General features: G+C 45.3%; 1 protein-coding gene, 1 non-coding gene and 1 pseudogene across 36 annotated transcripts in view; 1 reads left to right on the top strand and 2 right to left on the bottom strand.

Annotated features, from left to right (window-relative positions):
- Positions 1 to 21,812, bottom strand: part of CCDC77 (coiled-coil domain containing 77) — a 41,069-nt gene extending 19,257 nt beyond the window's left edge. For 2 of the 35 annotated variants that reach the window (XR_016213437.1, XM_051850110.3), the window contains exons 1-5: positions 21,657 to 21,770; positions 17,448 to 17,501; positions 13,536 to 13,588; positions 9,579 to 9,762; positions 4,892 to 5,034 (exon numbers count right to left, since the gene is read on the bottom strand). Coding sequence is in view for 33 of the 35 variants with exons in the window: in XM_051850110.3 (XP_051706070.1) it covers positions 4,892 to 5,034; positions 9,579 to 9,762; positions 13,536 to 13,573 (365 nt within the window). In the remaining 2 variants the exon portion in view is untranslated. Of the gene's footprint in view, positions 1 to 4,891; positions 5,313 to 9,578; positions 9,804 to 13,535; positions 13,589 to 15,219; positions 15,270 to 17,447; positions 17,502 to 19,687; positions 19,879 to 21,656 lie in introns of those variants that run through there. The other 33 variants (XM_070049210.2, XM_089304439.1, XM_089304440.1 and 30 more) reach the window with 33 other exon arrangements.
- LOC127492256 (U2 spliceosomal RNA) lies at positions 7,627 to 7,831 on the top strand (annotated as a pseudogene).
- LOC127492190 (U6 spliceosomal RNA) lies at positions 13,841 to 13,948 on the bottom strand. The gene has a single exon (XR_007921350.1). It is a non-coding gene; the product is annotated as a U6 spliceosomal RNA (small nuclear RNA).
- Positions 21,813 to 27,057: the final 5,245 nt, after the last annotated feature.

Raw genomic sequence — 27,057 nt, 5'->3', positions numbered from 1 at the left:
CCACATGGGAGACCTTGAGGATGCTCCTGGCTCCTGGCTTTGGATTGGTGCATCTCTGGCCATTGCAGCCAATTGGGGAATGAACTATTAGATGGAAGACCCCTTTCTCTCTCTGCCTCTCCTCTCTCTGTGTAACTCTGGCTTTCGAATAAATAAATAAAAGTTTTTTTAAAAAAAGAAAACATGGAGGAAAAGCTTCTTGGCATTAGATTTGGCAATGATTTATTGAATGTAATACCCAACACACTAGCAAAAAAAAAAAAAAAAGAAAAAAGAAAAAAGAACTTGGACTATCTCAAAATTCAAAACTTCTATGTGTCAAAGGATACTATGAAGGTAGTCTAGGAAATGGGAGAAAATATTTGCAAATCATCTATCTGATAAAAGTACAATCTCCAGAATAATGCTGTGGTACAGTAGGTTAAGCAGCTGCTTGCAACACTAGCATTCCATATGGGCACTGGCTGGAGTCCCATCCAGCAGATGGAAGATCTCTGTCTCTCCCCCTCTCTCTGTAACTTTGCCTTTCAAATAAGTAAATCTTTAAAAAATAGTATCCAGAATATATAGGGAACATCTACAACTCAACAACAACCACCACCACCATCAACTAAAATATGTGCAAAGGATTGGATGGATATTTCTCTAAAGAAGAAATACAAATGGTCAGTAAACACATGAAAAGATGCTTAACATTATTAGTTATAGAAAAGCAAGTCAAAATCAAAATGAGATCTCTCAGTGGCCAGCGCCGCAGCTCACTTGGTTAATCCCCCACCTGCGGCGCCGGCACCCCGGGTTCTAGTCCCAGTTGGGATGCCAGATTCTGTCCCAGTTAATCCTCTTCCAGTCCAGCTCTCTCTGTGGCCCGGGAAGGCAGTGGAGGAGGGCCCAAGTGCTTGGGCCCTGCACCCGCATGGGAGACCAGGAGGAGGCACCTGGCTCCTGGCTTCGGATCAGCATAGCGCGCCGGCCGTAGCAGCCATTTGTGGGGGTAAACCAACGGAAGGAAGACCTTTATTAAAAAGAAAAAAAAAAGAGAGATCTCTCCTCACATCCATGAAGATGGTTGCTATAAAAATAAGATAGTAAATACTGGCAAGGATGTGGAAACATTGGAATCCATGTACACTGTCAATGAGAAAATAAAATGACGTAGCTGCCATGAAAATATCAGTACAGCAGTTCCTCAAAATATTAAAAATGGAATTACCAGGACCACCACTGTGGCACAGCAGGCTAAGTCCCCATCCGCCACACCAGCACCAGTGTGAGTCCTGGCTGCTCCATTTCCCAACAGCTCCCTGCTAACGTGCCTGGGAAAGCAGTGGAAGGCGGCCCAAGTCCTTGGGACCCTGCACCAACATGAGAGACCCAGATGAAGCTCCTGGCTCAGGTCTGGAGCTTCCCTGGCCAATGCAGCCATTTGGGGAATGAACCAGCGGATGGAAGTCATGTCTGTCTCTCCCTCTCTAACTCTGCCTTTCAAATATATAAAAAAAAAAACTTAAAAAAAAAAGACATCTACATCCCAATCATAGTACCTGGGTTCAAGTTCCAGTTCTACATCCCGATTCAAACTTCCTGTCAATGCAAAACCAGGGAAGTACAAGGTGAGGGCTCTCCCACGGATATGGAAGACCTGATTCAGCTCTTGGTTCTCAGTTTCAGTCTGGCCCGAGCCCAGCCAATGTGGGCATCTGAGAACTAAACCAGCAAATGAGAGTTCTTTCTGTGTATCCTTCTGTCTTTCACACAATATAAAAAAAAGAGTACCCTCAAGACAGTGCTTTCTGGGCACTGTGGCGTAGTGGGTAAAACAGCCACCAGCAGTGCCAGCATCCCTTTTAGGCACTGGTTCGTGTCCCAGCTGCTTCACTTCTGCTTCAGCTCCCTGCCTGAGAAAACAGTGGAAAATGGCTCAAGTGCTTGGGCCCCTGCCCCAACGTGGGAGACCTGGATGAACTTCCTGACTCCTGGTTTTGGTTTAGCCAAGCCCTGGCTGTTGTGGCCATTTGTGGAGTGAGCCAGCAGATGGATGATCTCAATCTCTCTCTCTCTCTCTCCACCTCTTCCTTTCCCTCTCTGTAACTCTTTCAAATAAACAAATAAATCTTAAAAAAAAAAAAAAAAAAAAAAAAAAAAAGGTGGTACTTCCTAGGGCTGGCATTTTAGCACAATGGGTTAAACTGGCCTGTGACAGGCACTGTGGCACAACAGGTTAAAGCCCTGACCTGAAGCACTGGCATCCCATATGGGTGCTTTTTTTTAAAGATTGTGTTTATTTATTTGAGAGGTAGAGTTACAGACAGTGAGAGACAGAGAGGAAGGTCTTCCATCCGCTGGTTCACTCCCCACATGGCTGCAATGGCTGGAGCTGGGCTGATCTGAAGCCAGGAGCCAGGAGCTTCCTCCAGGTCTTCCCATGTGGGTGCAGGGGCCCAAGGACTTCCATCTTCTACTGCTTTCCCAGGCCATAGCAGAGAGCTGGATCAGAAGTGGAACAGCCGGGTCTGAAACCAGTGCCCATATGGAATGCCGGCACTGCAAGCGGTGGCTTTACCGGTTATGCCACAGTGCTGGCCCCAATCTTTTCCTACATTAGGCTCAGTGTCCTCCCCCAAAATGTGAAGCTCACTTAACACCAACAGCCACGGCTGAGCACTGTGTTGTGATACACTGATCCTTGGGCAAAGAATCAAAGGCCTAGGGCCAGCATTGTGGCACAGCGAGTTAAAGCACCACCTACAATGCCAACATCCCATGTGAGCACCAGAACATCATGTCCTGGCTGCCCCACTTCTGATCCAGCTCCCTGCTAATGGCCTGGGAAAGCAGTGAAAGATGGCCCAGTGCTTGGGTCCCTGCCAACCATGTGGGAGACCCAGATGAAATTCCAGGTTCCTGGCTTTGGTCTGGCCCAGCACTGGCTGTCATAGCCATTTGGGGAGTGATTCAACAGATGGACGATCTCTCTCCATCTCTGTCACTCTGCCTTTCAAATAAATACAATCTAATTAAAAGGAAAAAAAGAATCAAAGACCTGGGCTATACCTAGTCCTTAACACTGGCTTCCCTTTGACATTAGATGAATCAGTTAACTTATCTGTGGATCTCTGTCCTCATCGGTGAAATAGAAATAATGCATGGACATTGGGATAAAAATGAGAATGAGAACAAGAATATGAAAGCTCTGGTGTAAAAACATCAGATGGGCGTGGTAGATGGGGCCTAACCCATATAGTACAGTTGTTGGCCTTTGGTATGGGCTGGGCCTCGAAGTTCCATTAATAGAATATTTAGGGGGAGAAGAAAAGCAGTTTCCCTGTGGGAATATGAAAAAGTTATGAAGTTGAATGATTCTGTTGATTGTACAACAATATAAATATACTTAACATCAACTGAACTGCACACTTGAAAATCGTAAATTTTATGTAATGTATATTTTATCACACACACAGAAATTCAGTGAAGCAGACTGTTCTGCACTGCTAAGATGCCTCCTTTTAGTGCTTATCTTCCATCTCCCAAGAGCCCAATCCTTCTCCAAAAACTGTGCTTGGCTGAAAGGGGCTTCTTCTCCCAGGGGGAGCCTGAACCCAAAGACTAGACAACGCAGAAATACAAAAGCCGAAATTTTTTGTACTTGAGAGACCACCCTAGCTTTAGAGGGTCCTGTGGGTTGGTTAAGGCCTGTTACCACTGTCTCACCGTTCAGTCTCCCCCATCCAAATCTGCTCAGAGGTCTTATTCCTGAGAGCTCCCCAGCTAACTGTCTCTATCACAGGATCTGTTTTCCTGCAAAATACAACCTAAATAAATGTAGAGAAATTTACATGTTTTTTACATGCTAGTAGCTTTTTTTAAAAAAAATTATTTGAGAGAGTTACAGAGAGAGGAGATTGAGATCTTCCATCCACTGGTTTAATCCCTAGAAGGCTACAATGACCAGGGCCGAGCCAGGCAGAAGCCAGGAGCCAGGAGCTTCTTCCAGGTCTGGCACATGGGTACAGAGGCCCAAGGACTTGAACCATGCTCCACTGCTTTCCCAGGCACATTGGCAAGGAGCTGGATCAGAAGTGGAGCAGCTGGGACTTGAACTCATATGGGCTGCAGGTGCTGCAGGCCGTGGCTTAACCCATGGTGCCATAGCTCTGAGCCCCAAATTGATTTCTATAATGACTGTACTAAGGAATATTTTTACCCACCTTGTATGAGAGATCCCCTTCTCTGTATCCTCTCCAGCATTTCTCAGTTTTCATTTTTTTGATAATAGCTATTCTAACTGGAGAGAGATGGTACCTCATTGTGGTTCTGATTTGCATTTCCTTAATGATAAGTGATGGTGGACATTTTTGCATATATTTGTGATTTGTGTATTTTCTTTGGAGTAATGAATAGGCATTCAGATCACTTACTCATTTTAAAATGGCACTATTTGTGTTTTTTGCTTATTTGTTGTTTTGCAATAGAGTTTTTGAGTTCCTTGTATATTCTGGAAAGGAATTATCTTCTGTTAAAATTTTTTGTTTGTTTTTACTTTCTCTGAAAAGCAGAGTGAGAAAGAGAGAGATATCTTTCATCTGCTGGTTTACTCCCCAAATGCCTGCTAACACCTGGGGCCTGGCCAGGTCAAAACCAGGAGCCAGGGATTCCATCCTGTTCTCCATGTAGGTGGCAGGAACCCAATCCTGGGTCATCATCTGCTGCCTCCCAGGCACATGAGGAAAGTTTAATCAGAAGCAGGGGTGGGGCTCAATCCCAGGCACTCAACATGGGATGTGGGCATCCCAAGTGGTAGCTTAACCCACTGTGCCACGATGTCCACTCCAGGATTTGTTTTTCACTTGTACTCTGTAGTTGTAACTCCAACATTTCCCCTCCCCGGTACCTGATTCTCAGTCGATCATTTTCCGAGTAGAGGCGTAAGACGTGCTCCCGCTCCTGGAAGAGGCAGGCCTGCATATCGCTCAGAGCTTTCTGCAGTTCAGCAATCTCTTCCTCCCTCTGCTGCAAATCCCATTCAAGTTTATGCTGCAAGACAGTAAGATACTTGAAAAGATACCAGGCTTCTTTTTTTTCTTTTTTTTTAAAGATTTATTCATTTATTTGAAAGTCAGAGTTACACAGAGAGAGCAGGAGAGGCAGAGAGGGAGAGATGTCTTCCATCTGCAGATTCACTCCCCATTTGGCCGTAACAGCTGGAACTTCGCCGATCTGAAGCTAGGAGCCAGGAGCCTCCTCTGGGTCTCCCACGTGGGTCCCAAGGGCTTGGGCCATCCTCCACTGCTTTCCCAGGCCATAGCAGAGAGCTGGATGGGAAGTGGAGCAGCCGGCTTTCGAACCAGCACCCATATGGGATGCCAGCACTGCAGGCAGCGGCTTTACCCGCTATGCCACAGTGCCGGCCCCAAGATACTGTGTTTCAAAGGGGTATTGCGTATTAGATTCCAAAATAAATGGTTTCACCAATACAAAATTCAAATAACAGCAATGCTAATTTTTTTATAGACTGTAACACCCAGAATGCCATATGACTCACCTGTTCTCTCTATACATGTTCAGTAAGGTAATGCTTCCCATATAATACACATTATCATGACACTCAGGAAAACAAAGACCAAAAGATATGATTCCTGTCTACAGAGCTAAGAAATTTCATGGGGAGACTGACATGCAAACAATTAAGCTATAATTATTTGATGGCAGAGCACACGAGACAACTGGTAAGAAGCAGAGTGTGGCAGGTATAAAATCTCTGAAGTCTGTTTGGGAAGTCAAAGAGAGACAAGCAGAGGGTAGGTACACTCAGAGGACAGGGCAGTGAATACAGAAAAGAAAGGCAATCTTATTATTTGCTGCACCATGAGCAAACCTTGAGGATTAGGCTAAGTGAAATATGCCAGTCAAAAAGAAAAAAACCTGAACCGGCAATTGTGGTACAGCAGGTAAAGCCTCTGCCTGTTTGAGATCCGGCTCCTCCACTTTTGATCCAGCTCTCTGCTGTGGCCCGGGAGGGCAGTGGAGGATGGCCCAAGTGCTTGGGCCCTGCACCGGCATGGGAGACCTGGATGATGCTCCTGGCTCCTGGCTTTGGCATGGCCAAGCCCTGGCCATTGTGGCCATCTGGAGAGTGAACCAGAGGATGGGAGATCTCTCTCTCTCTCCCCTCCTCTCTCTGTAATCCTGCCTTTCAAATAAATAAAAAATAAATGTAAAAAGCATGTTACCTAAAAAAGAATAGAAAAGGAAAACACTGCATGATTCCACTTATATGAAGTAGCTAAAGTACTCATAGGAATTCATAGGAATAGAAGGTAGTTACAGGTAAGGGGCCAGATATTGGGGATCTGTTTGATGGGGTAGTTTTCATCTTATAGGATGGGAAAGCTCTGGAGTTTTGTTGCACAACAATATAAACATACTTGCCACTACTGACGGTGCATTTAAAAGTGATTAAGATGATTTAAAAAATAATAATAAAGGGGAAGAAAAGTGTAGGAAGAGGGTGCAGGTTAACTTGTGCCTATATTGTTTCAAAATAGAGATAACAATGTTATCATAGATAACAGAAATTAAAATTATTCTGATTCTGTTTTTTAAAAAAATCTATTATTAAAAAATCGGGGGGGGGGGGCACTGTGGTGGAGCAGGTTAAACTGCCACCCGTAATGTGAGCATCCACCGGTTCAATTCCTGGTTGCTTCATTTCTGATCCAGCTCCCTCGGGTGTGCCTGGGAAAGCAGTGGAGGATGGCTCAAGTGCTTAGGGCCCGGCAACCCAAATGGGAGATTTGGATGAAGCTCCTGGTTTCAGCCTGGCAAAGACCTAGCTGTTGTGGACCTCTGGGGAGTAAACCAGAGGATGGATGATCTCTCTCTCTCTCTCCCCTCACCTATGTCTGTAACTCTGCCTTTCAAATAAATAAAATAAATCTTTAAAAAAAATTTTTTTGTTCATTTATTTTCATTTTATTTGAACAGCAGAGAGAGAGAAAGAGAGCGACCACTTTCATCCACTGGTTCATTCCCCAAGTGCCTGCAGCAGCCAGGGGTTTGCCAAGTGGAAACCAGGAACCCAGAACTCCATCTGGGTCTCCCACGTGGGTGGCAAGGATCTGAGTACATGAGCTGTCATATGCTGCCTCCCAAGATGTGTATTAGCAGCAAGCTGGATTGGAAGTGGAGGAGTCAGGACTCGAACCAGGCACTATCATATGGGATGCAAGTGTTCCAAGCAGTGCCTTAAGCACCATGCCAAATACCTCTCCTCTAATTTTATCGAACATACGATTAAGTGGATTTTCAAATCAATTATTTTTATTGCTTTTGTAAGCCACAATGATCCATGGCAAAACTGACAAAGTGGTACTTTACAGAGATGTTTGTCTAGTCTTGTCAATTTAGATTTAGTTTCAATTCTATATCAAAAATATATTGGACTATTAGGGCACAGTAATGGCTGTTATATACATTACTTAAGTTGCTAATAGACATGAAGTCTCAGCCACCTTTCGGCTCAAGCACAAATGTCCATTTTATGTAAAAATTAAGGCTCTACTTTTACTTATTACTACCTTGGTGGAAGCCACTGTTGGTCCCAGTCTTGCCTTTTCCTGAACTGCCATCGCTTCTTGGCCTTTTGGCTAAGATCAAGTGAACTGCCTTCCGCACTGATGGGTTTCAAGAAATTATTCACAATCATAGAGTAGTTCTTCCCATTCGGATTTTTTTATTTTTTATTTTTACCAAATATCAAGTGAACTCTCTGCAAAATGCACTTGTGCATTTTTAATGGGGACTTGCGGGACTCCTGTGAAGGTTAATTTTATTGGTCAGCATTTTGGTTACTATAATGAAATACCTGAGGCAGTTAATTTATAAAGTCAAAGGCTTACTTAACTCATTGTGCTGGAGGTTCAAAGTCTAAACAGCAAGACACAGGCTTTGCTGAAGGCCAGAAGGAGGACGGTGGAGTGAGAGCAGAGAAGGATCACATGGTAAGCCACAGAGGCTGTTACTAAACTCAGACTTTGATCACAACCCTCCCACAAGAAGTACCTTCTGAGGCCACACTATGGATGACCTAAGGCTCTCTCCCTAGCAACACCCTCTACAGGTTCCACCACCTGCCAATATGCTACTCTAGGAGCCAAGTCTTTAAACACACGGCCTTTGGGGGACACTGAACAATCAAATCATAGCACTACTGTAGTTTTTCACAAACTCATCTGACTGATCCCATTTAGAACAACTGGTCTTCACTATATTCCTATTGTAAAAGGAACAACCATAGCACCTGGGTTTCCATTGTTAAGACATTCTGCTTGCTTCTGTGATTTCTGTCTATCACACTTTGATTTCTGGGTCACTCTTGGATTTTTCAGATGTAAGGGCACCATCGCTTCTCGGCCTTTTGGCTAAGATCAAGTACAAGAGTACGGGCATCACATGCTCTTTTCTAGTGGCCTTTTCCTGCAACAATGTCATCTCTTCTAAATCTCTGTACAGATGATTCTTCCAAAATTAAAGGCATGGTTGGGTTTGGTCAGGCCAAAGGCCTTCACGGTAACCAAGCAAGGGAGTACACAGGAAACACAGCACCAAGTGTCTCACCCTTCTCCTTGCACAGCACACACTCAATTCTGGGCCAGACAGGGGAATGCCTCTGGTACTCAGTGTCCCAATACTATGATTATTTTTAAAAGAAGTATAAATATTTAATGTGATAAAAATTAAGTGTCCAAAAAAAGTCCAATATGTTTGGACAACATATCAGCAATATTTCAGTACTGCAGACGAGAGAGGTAGAGACAAGAGGCTGGGATACTGGCAAGAAGGATATTGTAATAGTTCTGGTGAGACAATGAGGGTCTGAAGTAATGTCATCGCAATACAGAATGGATTTAAGTAATATTTAGGAAACAGAATCGATAGGACTTGTCAGAAGCTGCCATTATGGCACAGCAGGTTAAGCCACTATCTGTGACACCGGCATCCCATATGAGCACTGGTTCAAATCCTGGCTACTCCACTCCTATCCAGTCCTCTGCTAATTGCCTGGGACAGCAGCAGAAGATGGTCCAAGTCCTTGGCCCCTGAACCCATGTGGGAGACGAGGATGAAGTACCCAGCCCAGCCTGGGCCATTGTGACCAGCAGATAGCAGACAGATCTTTCCCTTTCTTTCTCTAACTCTGCCTTTCAAATAAATAAAATCTTTAAAGAAAATAGGGATTGGCATTGTTGCACAGTGGATCAAGCTGTATGGGGGCCAGTTTGAGTCTACTTCCAATCCAGCTCCCTGCTGTCGTGCCTGGGAAAGCAGCGGAAGACAGCCCAAGAACTTGGGCCCCTGCACCTATGTGAAGACCTAGATGAAGCTCCTGGCTCCTGGCTCAGGCCTGGTCCAGCACCGGCCATTGTGGCCATTTGGGGAGTGAACCAATGGATGGAAGAATCAAACATATTTTTAATTTTTATAAAATACTTGTTTGTGAAACAAGCTAGCATTTCCAGGCTTCACTATCTAACAGTTAGACTTAATGAGAGTCCCTAAGGGGCATACAACATCTTCACCTGTCCTTCACAAGCTTCTCTGTAAAGTTCCAGCTTCTTCAGGAGGTCTTCGTTTTCCGCCTCACACTCAGCCATCTTCTTCTGATAATACTCCAGAAGCTCCTGAGAAGGGCAAAGGACGGCCAGACGATCTTGGATAGAAGGCAAGGGAGTTGACTCCAGTGAATCCGCCATCCCCTTCCACCTGGTATCAAAGGTGACACTGTGTTGAGACAGTTGCTAAGTCTATGTGAAATTAGAAAAGACATACTTAATAAACTCTGAACATTTATCATACATAGTTTTTTGTTTCGCTTTTTTAGATTTTATTTATTTATTTGAAAGAGTTTATCTATCTATCTATCTATCTATCTATCTATCTATCTATCTATCTATCTATCTATCTATCGAGAGAGGGAGACAGAAAGGTCTCCCATCTGCTAGTTCATTCCTCAGGTGGCCACAATGACCAGAGCTGGGCCGATCTGACCCTAGGAACCAGGAGCTTCTTCTGGGTCTCCCACGTGGGAGCAGGGGCCCAAGTACTTGAGCCATCTTCTGCTGCTTTTCCCAGGCCATTAGCAGGGAGCTGGATCACAAGTGGAGCAGCTGGGATGTGAACTGGTGCCCATATGGGATGCTGGCTTTGCAGGTGGTGACTTTACCCACTACGTCACAATGCTGGCTCCAAAAACATAGTTTTGTAAATAAAAAGGTTTGTGCTCTTACAGTGATTATAATTAAGGGCTTACAATGCAATATTCAATCCTTATATACAGATTATGTAATTTTAATCTTACAGTGATTATAATTATATTTAATTAATCATACATCACAGTTTGATGTTACAGGTTTGTGAAAAATTTTGTGAACCATCAAGTATCAATCATTTAAAATCTATTTTATGAGCCGGCGCCGTGGCTCAATAGGCTAATCCTCCACCTTGCGGCGCCGGCACACCGGGTTCTAGTCCCGGTCGGGGCGCCGGATTCTGTCCCGGTTGCCCCTCTTCCAGGCCAGCTCTCTGCTATGGCCAGGGAGTGCAGTGGAGGATGGCCCAGGTGCTTGGGCCCTGCACCCCATGGGAGACCAGGAAAAGCACCTGGATCCTGGCTCCTGCCATCGGATCAGTGCGGTGCGCCGGCTGCAGCGGCGGCCATTGGAGGGTGAACCAACGGCAAAAGGAAGACCTTTCTCTCTCTGTCTCTCTCTCTCACTGTCCACTCTGCCTATCAAAAATAAAAATTAAAAAAAAAAAAAAAATCTATTTTATGGATTCACAATACATATTAATACTAAAAAGATCATTTAAATATAGAATATATGAGCCTTCTTCAAAAAGTTCATGGGACATGCATACTGTTTAAAAAGTATGCCTGGACGTCAAAGTTTTTTGCACCAAAAAGCTTTTAATTCCATTTTCCATGAACATTTTGAAGTTCCCTCATAAACTAAGTAAGACCACCTAAACAGTTAGGAACCTGGGGCTGGTACTATAGCGTAGCAGGTAAAATCGCTGTCTGCAGGCACTGGCATCCCAAATGGGCACTGGTTCAAGTGCTCCACTTCGAATGTAGCTCCCTGCTAATGTGCCTGGGAAAGCAGTGGAAGATGGCCCAAGTCCTTAGGCCCCTGCTCCATGTGGGAGACCCAGATGAAGCTCCTGGCTCCTGGCTTGGGCCTGGCCCAGTACTGGCCACTGTAGCCAGTACTTTAAGACACATAGCAATGGAAACCACCATACTGGATCCTAATCTCTAGTATCTGAGACACTAGAATTGCAGCCTGGAACTACATGTCATAAATGGCAAGACTCTGATCAAAGGCTAGACGAGGAGTTTGTTTGTTTGCTTACTTTTAGCAAACAAGAGACTTCAGGTACCACAATGGAAGTCAGAAAACTAATGATGCACAAGTACAGAAACCTTCATGTGAAAATCATTCCCAACTGGCTGTCTGCAGTTTATAACAGAACAAAATGGTAGAGTGGAGAAACTACAGTCGAAGTCCAGAGTTAATGAAAAACAGTTTTTATTTTCATTTTTATATGAAAAGCAGAGAGAGACAGACAGACAGGGAGACAGAGACAGAGATCTTCCATCCACTGATTCACTCCCCAAATGCCCTTTGCTGGGCCAGACTGAAGCTAGAAGCCCAGAATGCAATCCAGGTTTCCTACATAGGTGACAGGAACCCATGTACTTGGGCCATCATCTATTGCCTCCCATCGTGCACACTGGCAGGAAGCTAGATCAGGAGTGGAATAGTAGGGATTCAAGCCAGTTACTCAGATATGAGATGGGGGTTTCCCAAGTGGCAACTGCTGTGCCAAATACCCACGCTGTAACTGTTCACTTCTAAGTAAGCAAGAATGGAGAAATATTAAAATTTATTCTCGGGGCTGGCACTGTGGCACAGAGGTTAACGCCCTGGTCTGAAGCACTTGCATCCCATATGGGCGCCAGTTCAAGACCTGGCTGCTTCACTTCTGATCCAGCTCTCAGCTATGGACTGGGAAAGCAGTAGAAGATGGCCCAAGTCTTTGGGCCCCTGCACCCGCATGGGAGACCCGGAAGAGGCTCCTGGCTCCTGGCTTTGGATTGGCGCAGCTCTGGCCGTTGCGGCCTACTGGGGAGTGAACCATTGGATGGAAGACCTCTCTCTCTCCCTCAGCCTCTCCTCTCTCTGTGTAACTCTTTCAAATAAATAAATAAATCTTTAAAAAATTTATTCTCAACTAGAATGAAGAAAAATACCTAACATGTCCTTAATCATTAAAAGCTGTGATGGATGTATTATTTTACTTAGTGTTTCATATTTTCAAAAGTGGTTGCCTTCTTTTTCTTTCTTTCTTTTTTTTTTTTTTTTTTTTTGCCAGGCAGAGTTAAGAGAGTGAAAGAGGGGGACAAAGAGAGAGTTATAGATAGTGAGAGAGAGACAGAGAGAAAGGTCTTCCTTCTGTTGGTTCACTCCCCTAATGGCAGCTACTGCTGGCGCTGCACCAATCCGAAGTCAGGAGCCGGGTACTTCCTCCTGGTCTCCCGTGCAGGTGCAGGGCCCAATCACTTGGGCCATCCTCCACTGCCTTCCCGGGCCACAGCAGAGAGCTGGACTGGAAGAGGAGCAACCAGGACTAGTACCTGGTGCCCCAACCAGGACTAGAACCCGGGGTGCTGGCGCCACAGGCGGAGGATTAGACAAGTGAGCCACAGCGCCGGCCAGTGGTTGCCTTCTAACAACTCAAGAGAACAGGTGAACAGATGTAGCAAGGGGTACTTCTCAGATTCTGCAGGTAGCAGCTGTGGCACTGAGGGGTGAGCAGGATACGTCAAGCAGCAAGTTGGTGGCAGAACAGAAAAGTCCCACATCTGCATACTGGTGATTTCCTCCATAAGCCAGGATCCACTGGCACTGAGCCAAGCCCATTCATGCTGAATGAATTAAGCGGCATTACCATTATTTTAAAATAATTTTAATTTTAAAATTAAAAATAAAAAGGGGCCAGTAACCGCAGCTCAATAGGCTAATCCTCTGCCTAGTGGCGCCTGCACACCAGGTTCTAGTCCTGGTTGCCCCTCTTCCAGGCCAGCTCTCTGCTATGGCCGGGGAGTACAGTGTAGGATGGCTCAAGTCCTTGGGCCCTGCACCCCACGGGAGACCAGGATAAGTACCTAGCTCCTGCCTTTGGATCAGCGCGATGCACCGGCCGCGGCGGCCACTGGAGGGTGAACCAATGGCAAAGGAAGACCTTTCTCTCTGTCTTTCTCTCTCACTGTCCGCTCTGCCCATAAAAAAAAATAATAAAATAAATAATAATTTTAATTTTAATTTTAAAATTCAAACACTGCATAATAGAGAAATGAGATTTTATACAGTTCAAATAAAAATTTAGGAAACACAAACCTTCTAGCTTTTATGCTAACTAAGGCTATAAGACTAAGGCTATTTCAACAATTCCAAAATAAGCAAAAGTCTTACTTTCTGGAGACAGGAGTGTGTGTCGGGGTAAAGTTCATGTTGTCAATTCACACCTATCAAATACACAGAAATTTATAATGGGGGACCAAGAATAGAAAAATAAAAACAGTACAGGATATATAGACTGGTTCCCTCTCCTAAATCATATTTACTTACTATACAAAATGTGAGACTATAAAATGTAGCATTTTTAGAAGCAGCTTGAAATCCTGAAATATATGCCTTTTAAATTTTTATAACATACTCTTCTCTCATTACTTCCAAACAAAATCAGAATGGCATTGACTTTTTTTTGTTGTTGTTGTTAAAATATGGAACGCTTCACGAATTTGCGTGTCATCCTTTGCGCAGGGGCCATGCTAATCTTCTCTGTATCGTTCCAATTTTAGTATATGTGCTGCCGAAGCGAGCACGGCACTGACTATTGGCATGGATAAGGACACAAGGGAAGAAAGTTCCATAGCATACTGTTTATCTACAATAATGTAAAAAACAAACCCACCACGATCCTTCTGCTAAAACTGTGGGAGAAGGAGATGCAGGAAAGCTTTTTTTTTTTAAAGATTTATTTATTTATTTGAAAGGCGGAGTTAGAGAGGGAGAGGGGGAGTGAGGGAGGAGAGGGAGGTAGGTCTTCATTCTGCTGGTTCACTCCCCAGATGGCTGCAATGGCCAGAGCTGAGCTGATCTGAAGTCAGGAGCCAGGAGCTTTTTCCAGGTCTCCCACTCATGTGCAGAGGCCAAAGCACTTGGGCCATCCTCACTGCTTTCCCAGGTTACAGCAGAGAGCTGGATCAGAAGTGGAGCGGCTGGGACTTGAATGGGCACCCACATGGGATGCTGGCACTGCAGGCAGCGGCTTTACCAGCTATGCCATAGCACTGCCCTGAGAAGCTTTTAATAAGCAAGAAAAAAACAAATAGAAGTTAAGGTAGAGTAACTAACATAACAAATTAAGAGAAACACAGAGCCATGGATACTATCTGTACTGGCATGCTTTCCCTATTCTTTTATCTTAGCTAAAGAAAAACAAAACAAAATAATACTGGAGTCAGCATTGTGGCATTAATGGCTTAAGCCACCTGCAATGCCAGCATCCAATCTGGGTGCAAGTTTGAGTCCCAGCTGCTACACTTCCGATCCAGCTCTCTGCTATTGTGGGCAGCCACAGGTAGTCACTCCCTTTGTTTACACTTAAACATATGAATGGAGACTTCCCGGCACAGACAATTAGGCTAGGGGAGATTCCTGGAAGAGGCAGGAGGAACCTAAACCTTTCACAAGAGATGATACAAATAATCAGTCACACCTGTAACCTTCATTTATCACCTAAGTGTTTTTATTGTAACCTTAAGAGCCGTTTTGATATGTAAATCTTTTGTGCTCCTCCTTGTAAACAACTGGTCAAGTTTAAATACTACTGCATTTATTCAATAAACGAGCCTTGATCAGGACTTGTCTTGGCTCCATTCTTTGCGTCCTTGTCCCCACATTCCCACTCTCTGTTTCAGGAAGACCCAGTTCATTGTGCCGCAGGCCGGCACATGCTATGGCCTGGGAAAGCAGTGGAAGATGGTCCAAGTCCTTGGGCCCCTGTACCCACATGGCAGACCTGGATGAAGTTCCTGGCTCCTGGCTTCAGCCTGGCCCAGCTCTGGCTGTTGTGGCCACTTGGTGCATGTACCTTATGGATGGAATCACTCTCTCTTTCCCCAGGTCTCTCTGTAACTCTGCCTTTCAAATAAAAATAAATAAATCTTTATCAGAAAAAAACTACTTATAAACCATAAAAAGTTTACTCACAATCTCTATTTCAACTGATAGTATAAGATCTTGAGCTCTTCTATGTTGAACAATCTTATTAACAGAAATTTTCAGAGATAAACCTCACAGTTGGGAAGCGAATACGATACCAAGTCATAGGATTTCGACACAGATTGAGTTTTTATTAGCTTTGGTGAAAACAAAGCAGGCTTTGCCAATCCATCCTGATTCTGAGCAATTCAAGAAATGATGTACTGGCCGGCGCCGCGGCTCACTAGGCTAATCCTCCGCCTTACAGTGCCGGCACACCGGGTTCTAATCCTGGTCTGGGCGCCGGATTCTGTCCCGGTTGCCCCTCTTCCAGGCCAGCTCTCTGCTGTGGCCAGGGAGTGCAGTGGAGGATGGCCCAAGTGCTTGGGCCCTGCACCCCATGGGAGACCAGGATAAGTACCTGGCTCCTGCCTTCGGATCAGCGTGATGCGCCGGCCGCAGTGTGGCGGCCGCAGCGGCCATTGGAGGGTGAACCAACGGCAAAAGGAAGACCTTTCTCTCTGTCTCTCTCACTGTCCACTCTGCCTGTCAAATAAAAAAAAAAAAAAAAAAAAGAAGAAGAAAGAAATGATGTACTGTTCTGTTCTTGTGTTCTACTTGGCTTACAATCCTCAGCCCTTTGGGGGGAGAATTTTGCGGAAAAATGTGAAAAGAGAAAACTGCCACTGTTAATTCCACATTAGACCATTTTCCTGCTCAGAACCCCACATTGCCTCCTCCCGTTCTCCCTGAAACCTTTCTTCACGGCTTCTGGAACACCTGTTCTTGGTCCTCCTCCCTCCTCACTGGTCATTACTTCCCAGTCACTGTTAGTCCTTCCTTATCTTTCTCTCTGCTTTGGTGATCTCATGAAGTATTCTGGTTTAAATGATCATGTCCACACCGTCCTCCACTTCAGAGTCACACATCTAGCTGCGCTCTACCACCACCTGGATGTCTTACAGGTCGCTCAGCTTAACAAATCCTTCCCCCCACCCAAACCTGCTCTTCTCTCAGAAACTCACATTCCACTAAATACTAATTCTATCCTGCTAGTATGACAAAGAAAAAACAAAACAACTTGGTTGGAGAAACTTTCCTGCTCTTGTTTTATATGCTACACTCAATTCATTAGCAAACCTACTGCTGTAACATCAAAACGTCTAGGATCTAACAATTACTCAGCACCTAGGCCATTCCTGCCCTGGTCCAGCCCACCATTACCCTCTGCCAAGACAACAGCCTCTTAACTGGTCTTTCTGCTTGCACTCTCAACCTTAGCCCTTGCAGTCTACTCTCAACACAGCAGTTAGTCGTTCCTTTCTAAGTCAAAATGCAGAATTTCTGTTCAAAAGCCTGCAAATGATTTTCACCCTACTCAGCTCAAAGTCTTTCAAATGCTCGGTAAGGTCCCATATGATTGCACCTCATCTTCTCTTTGCTGTTCTTCAAACATACCAGACAAATTTCTACTTCAGAGTAATTGCACAAGGAGCTCTCTGGGTCTATGCCACTTTCTCCATTTCTCTATGTGACCTGACTCTCTCCTCCTTCAGGACTCAAATGTCACCTTCCTTTTCTTTCTTTCTTTTATTTTTTTTTAAAGTGGTAAGCACGCTAGCAAAGTTTAATGAAGAGAAATAATGAAGACAGTACACCTGACACATCAGGCAGGCATCTCAGTAAAGAACTGAGAGCTCAAATGTCACCTTCCTGATGAAGTCTTCCCAGACTGTCACATCCCCTCATCTGCCTTCTCTGCTTTACCTTTTTCTGTGACACTGATCATCATCTGACTTATTTTTTAATTGTCTGTCTTCCCACACTAGAAAGTGCAAACTCACTAACGGCAGGGGTTTTGTTGTTGTTGTTGCAACCACTGCCATCTCCTCAGTAACTAAAATAGTGCCTGGCTCCTAGCAGGTGCTCAATGCATATTTACTGAACGCACACACACACACACACATCCTTTTCTACTGCTGGTCAGTCCATCCAATCTAACCAAAATAAATCTGCTTTTCTCATTCCATTTGCTTTCTTCTATAGCAACTTTTCAAATATGACATCTCTCTTATGCTGATTCTCTCCTTTAAAACGATCACTTTCCTTCAAACTCACCTCCTTCCACAAAACTTCTCCAAATTGGGCCAATCTCTTCTTGTTAAAAGCAACCTAGAAAGTAAACATGGTTATTGGATTGGTATGATAGGATCATGGGTGACACTTTTGTTTTTAAGTAACTTTATGGTGATATAACTTAAACATATTATACAATTCACCCATTTAAAATGTACAGTTCCGTGACGGATTGTATTCACAGATATGTGCAACTATCAGTAGTCAATTACAGAATATTTTCATCACTTCCAAAACCGACCTTGTACCTTTTAGCTATCAACCCTGCGCCCCACCTCTCACCCCCATCCCCAGAGCCCTGTGCAACTGCAAACCGCCTTGCTATCTCTATGGTCTTCTCTGTTTTGCACTTTGTCGTAACTGGGTTCTTTCACATGGCAATGTTGAGGTTGTACCATGTATCAGTACTGCATTCCTTTTTGAGGCTAATATTCCACTGTACGGATATGGGTGGCACCTTAAAGCTGCATTTCACTGCTCTGAAACTATCTAACTCAGAACTTTTTTTTTTTTAAAGATTTATTTATTTATTTGAAAGTCAGAGTTACACAGAGAGAGGAGAGGCAGAGAGAGAGGTCTTCCATCCGCTGGTTCACTTCCCAACTGGCCTCAACAGCCGGAGCTGCGCTGATCCAAAGTCAGGAGCCAGGAGCTTCTTCTGGGTCTCCCATGCAGGTGCAGGGGCCCAAGGACTTATGCTATCTTCTACTGTTTTCCCAGGCCATAGCAGAGAGCTGGATCAAAAGTGGAGCAGCCAGGACTAGAACCAGCACCCATATGGAATGCTGGGGCTTCAGGCCAGGGCGTTAACCCACTGCACCACAGCACCAGCCCCAAGAGTAACTCAGAGCTTTAAAAGAGCCTTCAAGGGGCCAGTGCCATAGGGTAACAGGTAAAGGCACCACTTGCAGCACCGGCATCCCACATGGGCACTGGTTCGAATCTCTACTGCTCCACTTCTGATCCAGCTTTCTGCTATGGCCTGGGAATGCAGTAAAAGTGGCCCAAGTGCTTAGGCCCCTGCACCCACATGGGAGACCTAGAAGCTCTTGGCTCCTAGCTCCTGGCTTCAGTCTGGCCCAGCTCCGGCCTTGCAGCCATGTGGGGAGTGAACCAGCAGATGGAAGACCTCTCTCTCTGCCCACCTCTGCTTCTTTGCAACTCTTTCCAATAAATAAATCTTAAAAAAAGAAAAGAAAAAAAAAGAACCTTCAAACAAGCTGCAACTTTCTTTTCCCTCATGCTTCCTGTCCTCACCCCTTCCCGACCACTGTGCAGCTACAGAGTTGTTCACTCTCAGGAACCATTGACTTTTAGAGTCCCCAACAATCTACATCGACGACTACAACTGAAATTGCGCTTCTTGGTCTGTGGACACAAAGCTACTCATTTCAGTTGCTCTTCAGTTCCCATCCTTCATCCAAAAGTTACTCCTTGACTTATGCTTGACAATGCCAATCACTCCTTTTTAAAAACACAGCTTTGTAGCTAATGGCATGGGCCCTGAAATCCAACAGACCTGGGTGTGAATCAAAGCTCTGGCCTCTGTTACCTGTGTACCTCAGGCAAGTTATCTTTTCCAAACCTCAGTTACTTACATGAGTGCTTTCAAATGTTTGTGGAAAATTAAACAGTTTTCTCATAGCATGTTTTTTTCCATGCACAGATTTCTAATACTACTTTGTACCAAAATAAACTCATCTTTTATTCAATTTTCCAGGAACTTTTTGAAGTACCTTCATCTGTCATATGTTGGTATAATGAGGGCAACGTTTGACATATTCAAGTACTCAACAAATACAGGCTATCATTATTACTGAGAAATTTACTTCCTTGGTTCAAAAGGGTCTTCAGCTTTTACTGCTTCTTCTGCCCATTTCTTTGGGAACATCATTATTCCTACTGCCTTTATGATTATCTTATCTAAAGCCTTATTTGGCATAGAATAACTAACAACTATGTGATAAATGAACAAAAGACATCTCTTCTAACATCTTGATGGGAATTCCCAAGTATGTGCTGAACTTTTTCACCTATGTCTCACTGGAGCTTTAAAAGTGTAACTTACAAAAATCAACCAAGCTACATACTTTTATTACCTCAACTAACAATTCTCAAGTCTAATACATTATTTTTTTCATCTTCAGGGGTGGGGGAACCTTTTTTTCCACCAAGGGTCATCTGAATATTTATGACTTAATTTGAGGGCCATACCAACTTACCAGTTTAAAGACGTTAAGCCTGCTATGGGTGTATTGAATTTCGAGTCCCGCCTGTGGTTGCCTTGGCAGGGCCAGACCAAATGAAATCGCGGGTCTTTACAGCCCACAGGCCAGCTGTTCCACACTCCAGACTAATGCTCCTTCTGACTTTGCTGTTTCAGTTGCAATTCAACACTGCCCAGCAACCTGGACTGAAATTCACCTTCTGATTACTCCTTCTAGTCTAGTCAATCTCCCATCATCACTATGAAAAAAATCTTGGGCCGGCGCCGCGGCTCACTAGGCTAATCCTCCGCCTAGCGGCGCCGGCACACCGGGTTCTAATCCCGGTTGGGGCCCCGGATTCTGTCCCGGTTGCCCCTCTTCCAGGCCAGCTCTCTGCTGTGGCCAGGGAGTGCAGTGGAGGATGGCCCAAGTGCTTGGGCCCTGCACCCCATGGGAGACCAGGAGAAGTACCTGGCTCCTGCCATCGGATCAGCGCAGTGCGCCGGCCGCAGCGCGCCGGCCGCGGCGGCCATTGGAGGGTGAACCAATGGCAAAGGAAGACCTTTCTCTCTGTCTCTCTCTCTCACTGTCCACTCTGCCTGTCAAAAAAAAAAAAAAAAAAATCTTGTATATTTTACTTCCACAACGACCATGTTAATTCAGAATTCCAATATCATCTTCCCCTACAACAGCACCTTAACTGTTCTACCAATTCCTTGTGTCCCCTGGATCATTTTCTTAAAAAGCTAAAATTCACCAGTGGCTTCTCATAGTCTACAGCATGTAGTCAAACTCCAAAGATTAGCATTCATGGCTTTCCATACAAGAGGCAAACCTAATTTTCCTGCTTATTTCCCTCTTCTTCCTTAAATGTGCCATTCCCAGAGAACTCTTTAACCTCCACAAGATTGTGTCCAGCTGAAACAGCTCCCTCCACAACCCTCTTGATTCCACTCAGTGAAATCTAGCCTTTCAGTGAAAACCCAGATAGTATCGTATTCATCTTTCTTGAGTCTCTCCATCCAAAATGAATTAGCAGAATGACCGAACTAATCTGCCAATTCTCTGAAAAAATATCAGTTGTTGCTCTCATTGAGAGGGTCTTACTCATCAATGCATGGTCTGAAAGGACCAATGCCTTCGTGTACGGATCAGTTACTGAGTTCCAGCCAGCTCCCATTCCTCCATCTCTGATATTCCTGCTCAGAGACAGCTCTTACAGCTAGCTGTTCACTAACATCTGTTGAGCACCTTGAAATTCAGTTTTATTTACCCCAACAACTGTAATGTATTTTTTTAATCCCTATTACAGTTCACAAACGAGGACATTGAGGCTTAGACTGGCGGAGGTAGGGTGTGGGGCACGCCCATACCCATCTCCAAGATGGCCACATCCTGTACTTCCTTCCACTTCGTCCTGTTCTTTCTCTCACGGCCATAGCTCCCCAGTGGTTCCGCACCCCCACGTCTATCCTTTCGCAGAGTCCAACTTCCCATTTCCGGCCCCTAGCACCTCTAAGGACCCCGATTGCAGGCTTCTGTCCCTCTCTTCTGCACAGCCTCCACAGATATATCTCCCTTACCAGATCGTCTTTTTTTTTTTTTTTTTTTTTTTGACAGGCAGAGCGGACAGTGAGAGAGAGAGAGAGAAAGGTCTTCCTTTGCCGTTGGTTCACCCTCCAATGGCCGCTGCGGCCGGCGCACTGCGCTGATCCGATGGCAGGAGCCATGTGCTTCTCCTGGTCTCCCATGGGGTGCAGGGCCCAAGCACTTGGGCCATCCTCCACTGCACTCCCTGGCCACAGCAGAGAGCTGGCCTGGAAGAGGGGCAACCGGGACAGAATCCGGCACCCCAACCGGGACTAGAACTCAGCGTGCCGGCGCCGCAAGGCGGAGGATTAGCCTAGTGAGCCGCGGCGCCGGCAAACCGTCTTTTTCAAAGCCTCGACCCTAACCCCTTCACCCTAACCCCAAAACTACGTACTTACAAAACACTAAGCCTCCGAGTCACAGAAACCAACCGAAAAACAAAAGTCAAATCAGCGAGCGGCGCGGCGCCACCGAGTGCCCACGGGTCCGTCCAATCGCTTACCACTTTACACGGCTCTTCATATTAAGCACCAATAGGAAGTTTGTTTACACGGAAGCAGGTCCCATCGTGCCTTTCCTCGCCAGCGCCTCACCGCGCAGAGGACGCCGGGAAATGTAGTTTTCTTCTGCACGCGACCCTCTGCGTAGTGGATGTAGCGGGGTTGCAATCCACATCCCAACACTGACGAAGTGGTATTTGGGGTCTGAACACATTTGTTGTGGGCACTTGCTCAACTACTTTTTTTATCAGTAAAAATGATGAAAAATGCGATGCATTGTCATGGAATGGATCACGGGGGAAGATTGTAAGAAAGCAATTTCTTCTGGCCTAGAGCCAAGACAGGAAATGGAGTTTAATTTCTGTGGTCAGGAAAGTATATATTTAAACACCACTGTTTGATAGTGGACACTGCTTCCCTTTCCTGAGAGGTTTGAAGAATGGACTTTAACCAAATAAGCAAGTTAAAAACCCAATTTTGGGGTCCCGCGGGCCGGCACTGTGGAGTAGTGGGTAAAGCTGCTGCCTACAGTGCTGGCATCACATATCGGTGCTGGTTCCAGACTCCAGCTGCTCACTTCTGATCCAGCACCCTGCTAATAGGCCTGGGAAAGCAATGTAAGATAGCCCTAGTCCTTGGGCCCCTGTTCCCACGTCTATCCCTCTCTCTGTAACTATATATTTCAAATAAATAAATCATTTTTAAAAAAACATTTTATTTATTTATTTGAGAGGTAGAATTACAGACAGTGAGAGGGAAGAGACAAAGGTCTTCCTTCTGTTGGTTCACTCCCCAATTGGCTACAATGGCCAGAGGTGCACCTATCTGAAGCCAGGAGCCAGGTGCTTCTTCCAGGTCTCCCATACAGGTGCAGGGGCCCAAGCACTTAGGCCATCTTCTACTATTTTCCCAGGCCATAGCAGAGAGCTGGATTGGAAGAGGAGCAGCCGGGACTCGAACCGGCACCCATATGGGCTGCCAGTACTGCAGGTGGCAATTTTACCACAGCACAGACCCTTAGTTTTAATTTCTGATATCATTATAATTCTTTTTTTTTTTATTTGACAGGTAGAATTTAGACAGTAAGAGAGACAGAGAGAAAGGTCTTCCTTCTGTTGGTTCACTCCCCAAATGCTATGGCTGGAGCTATGCCAATCTGAAGCCAGGAGCCAGGTGCCAGGTGCTTCCTCCTGGTCTCCCATGCAGGTGCAGTGCCCAAGCACTTGGGCCATCCTCCACTGCCCTCCCGGGCCACAGCAGAGAGCTGGACTGGAAGAGGAGCAACTGGGACTAAAACCCATATGGCATGCCGGCACCGCAGGCGGATGATTAACCAAGTGAGCCATGGCGCTGGCCCCCATTATAATTCTTATAAAGAAGACATTCCGGGGCCATGGTTCCCATTTTTTAAAAAATATTTATTGGGGCTGGCACTGTGACGCAGTATGTTAATCCTCCACCTGTGGTGCCAGCATCCCATATGGCCGCTGGTTCTGGTCCTGGCTGCTCCACTTCTGATCCGGCTCTCTGCTGTGGCCTGAGAAAGTAGTAGAAGATGGCCCAAGGCCTTGGGTCCCTGCACCCACGTGGGAGAACGGGAAGAGACACCTGGCTCCTGGCTTCAGATCAGTGCAGCTCTGGCAGTTGCGGCCACATGGGGAGTGAACCAGTAGGTGGAAGACCTTTCTCTATCTCTCTCTCCCTCTCATTGTCTGTAACTCTACCTCTCAAATAAATAAATAAAATCTTAAAAAAAAGAGAAATTTATTTTTTGACTTGAGTGGCAGAGTTACATAGAGAGAGGGAGAGAGAGAGAGAAAAACAAATAGAGAGATTGATCTTTTATCTGCTGGCTCACTCCTCAAATGGCTGCAATGGCAAGGATTGGGCCAGGTCAAAGCCAGGAGCCTGGAATTCCATCTGGGTCTCCCACATAGGTAGTAAGGGACTAAGTAATTGGGTAATCCTCTGCTGTCTTCCCAGGTTCATTAGCAGGGAGCTGCTGGGACTCCAACTGGCACTCATATAGGATTGGCATCACAGATGGCAGCTTAACTTGCTGCACCACAACATGGCCTTCCAATAATTTTTAAGAATGTGAAAAGGCCGGCACTGTGGTTCACTGGGCTAATCCTCCGCCTTGCGGTGCCGGCACACCGGGTTCTAGTCCCGGTCAGGGCGCCGGATTCTGTCCCGGTTGCCCCTCTTCCAGGCCAGCTCTCTGCTGTGGCCAGGGAGTGCAGTGGAGGATGGCCCAAGTGCTTGGGCCCTGCACCCCATGGGAGACCAGGAGAAGCACCTGGCTCCTGCCATCGGATCAGCGCGGTGCGCGGGCCGCGTTGGCCATTGGAGGGTGAACCAACGGCAAAAGGAAGACCTTTCTCTCTGTCTCTCTCTCACTGTCCACTCTGCCTGTCAAAAAAAAAAAAAAAAAAAAAAAAGAAAAAGAATGAAGTCCTGAGACTAAAAATTTTGAGAGCCACTGCTAAAAGCTATTCTTGAAATAACAATAAAAGTGTTTCTTTTAAAATGAGGTGATTTTTAACTTTTTGCTCTCTAAACTGGCCTTCCCTTAATTAGGCTGATTTTGTGAGGTTTTTATTGCATTTGAAAAATAATTTGGAGACTGCAGGCTAGCCATATGATTATCAGACTTAGGTACTCACTCAGGTTAGTAAATTTTGGATAAGCTATAATACTGTAACATTATTTATGTGTTTTCCTCTGAGAAGTTATTTTCAAGACTGTAAATAATACAAGCATCATTAAACCATAGCTACACTCAATTATTCTCCCATAGAGTCAAATAGCATTGGCTATCTGTAATATCCTGTTGTAGAATGCCCTCAAAGGAACTGATAAAACACACATTTGGATCTTTTCAATAGTGATTCTCAAAGGTACGAGTGTTTGGGGAGTGGGGTTGGGACTCATCTACTCTCCCCAAGGAGACCATCAGAATATGAGTGAATGGGGTCGGTACTGTGGCATAGTGGGTAAAGTCACTGCCCGAAGTCCCGGCATCCCTTATGGGCACCGGTTCAAGTCCCTGCTGCTCCACTTCCGATCCCCTACACCCGTGTGGGAGACCTGGAAGAAGCTCCTGACTCCTGGCTTCGGATCAGCTCAGGTCCAGCTGTTGAGGCCATGTGGGGAGTGAACCAGCATATGGAAGACCTCTCTCTCTCTCTCTCTGATTCTCCTTCTTTCTCTGTGTGTAACTCTGACTTTCAAATAAATAAATAAATCTTTAAAATTCCCATACGGGCACCGAGTTCTAGTCCCAATTGCTCCTCTTCCAGTCCAGCTTTCTGCTGTGGCCCAGGAAGGCAGTGGAGGATGGCCCAAGTATTTGAGCCCTTCACCCCATAGGAGACCAGGAGGAGGCACCTGGCTCCTGGCTTCGGATCGGCACAGCGCTGGTCATGGCGGCCATTTGGGGAGTGAACCAACGGAACGAAGACCTTTCTCTCTGTCTCTCACTGTCTATATCTCTACCTGTCAAATAAAAAACAAGCAAACAAACAAACAAACAAAAGAATATGAGTGAGGGAAACTGGAGTTTTTCTATCCCCACTAGGGATATTCACTGCCCTCTCTTGCAGACTCACTGTGAGTGTAAACAACTGCTACAGACATCTTAGGGACAGATGGCAAATAAAACGCACGATTCTGCAGAGAAACAGAAGAATTAGGATGTGCGAGTTAATATAGATATTTAGTTTGTTTTTGGCTTATGTGATTGTAAAGGTTGGTAAGTTCACAGTCTGTCGAGTGGGTTAGCAGGCTGGTGATCAGGAGAGAGCCAACGCTGTGGTTCAAGTCCAGGGCTGTCCTTCCTGCCTGGGAAAGGTCAGTGTTTTCCTCTTGCTCTGTGAGGGCAACCTGCTTTACTCAACCTCTATTGGTTTAAATGTTACTCTCACCCCAAATCACTCTCAACAGAAACTGGCAGAATAATGTTGGATTGTGTTTCAGGGCACTGTGGCCCAGCCAAACTGACATAAAAAAATTAAGCTTCACACGAATCAAATTGTTAATTGACTGTAATAGCATGAGTGACCCCAGGTAAAGCCATGAGACCATTCCTTTGCCAACCCACAGAACTGTGATGTTTTGATTTTCCATTGATTTTTTTTCATTAAGATTTATTTATTTATTGAAAGGCAGAGTTAGAGAGGGTGGGAGAGACAGAGGGAGATCTTCCCTCTGCTGGTTTGTTCCCCAAATGGCCACAACAGCGGGGGCTAGGCCGGGCCAGGAGTCAGGAGCTTCATCTTTTTCTTCTGCTTGAGTGGCAGGGGCCCAAGTTGGGCCATCGAGCTGGATAGGAGGTATAGGAACTGGGAGTCTCTCAAACTGACGCTCATATTGCCACAATGCAGGCCCTTCAGTCATTAACTTTTGTGGTAGTTTGTTTTACAAAAAACATATGTGAAAGAGAACCATCTCCTGACAGTGTTTGTGAATGGGGTTTAGACTGGTTGGTATGAGTAAATGGGCATTAGCTTTTGTGGAGTCTATAGTCAAACAGATGATATTATGTATGTTACATCCTACTACAGTCCCAGATAATATTTGCTGTATGTAAGTATAGGATGAGGCAGTGAAACACAAAATGAGCTGGCTGTGAAGCCAGTTTATTTATTTATTGGGTGAATCCACTTATTTATTCACTTAACAGATATTTATTGCACATCTCCTACACCAAGACTGGCTCTTCTAGGAGCCAGGGAAACGATGAAACAAATAGTGTCCCTGCCTTTGTATAACTTATAGTCTAATTAAGATAGAAAGGCAATTTAGGGGCTGGCGCTGTGGCTGGTAAAAAAGCTGCTGCCTGCAGTGCCGGCATCCCATATGGGCACCAGTTCGTGTTCCGGCTGCTCCACTTGAGATCCAGCTCCTTGCTAATGTGCCTGGGAAGGAGCCTGGAAGATGGCCCCCGTGCTTGGGCTCTTGCCCCCACATGTGAGACCTGGAAGAAGCTCCTGGCTCCTGGCTTCGGATTAGTACAGTGCTGGCTATTATAGCCATTTGGGGAGTGAACCAGCAGATGGAAGATCTCTCTCTCTCTACCCCTGCCTCTCTGTAACTCTGCCTTCCAAATAAATAAATAAATCTTAAAGACAAAAGACCTCTTTTATTCAAAAAATGTTTAAAAAATTTAAAAAAGGCAATTTAAACTGACAACTTTAAAAAGTTTGTCAAGGAAGTACGTGTTGCTGCTGACGCCAGTTCTGAAGATGAGGGAAAGTTTACCAGAGGAAATGATCTCTCATCTGATTAGCTCTT

The sequence above is a fragment of the Oryctolagus cuniculus genome, chromosome 9 (genome assembly GCF_051225735.1).
Source record: "Oryctolagus cuniculus isolate XC-2025 breed Fujian yellow rabbit chromosome 9, ASM5122573v1, whole genome shotgun sequence".
Taxonomy (NCBI): domain Eukaryota; kingdom Metazoa; phylum Chordata; class Mammalia; order Lagomorpha; family Leporidae; genus Oryctolagus; species Oryctolagus cuniculus.
Note: the sequence above shows the minus strand (reverse complement) of the source record. Positions and strands in the feature narration are given on the sequence as shown.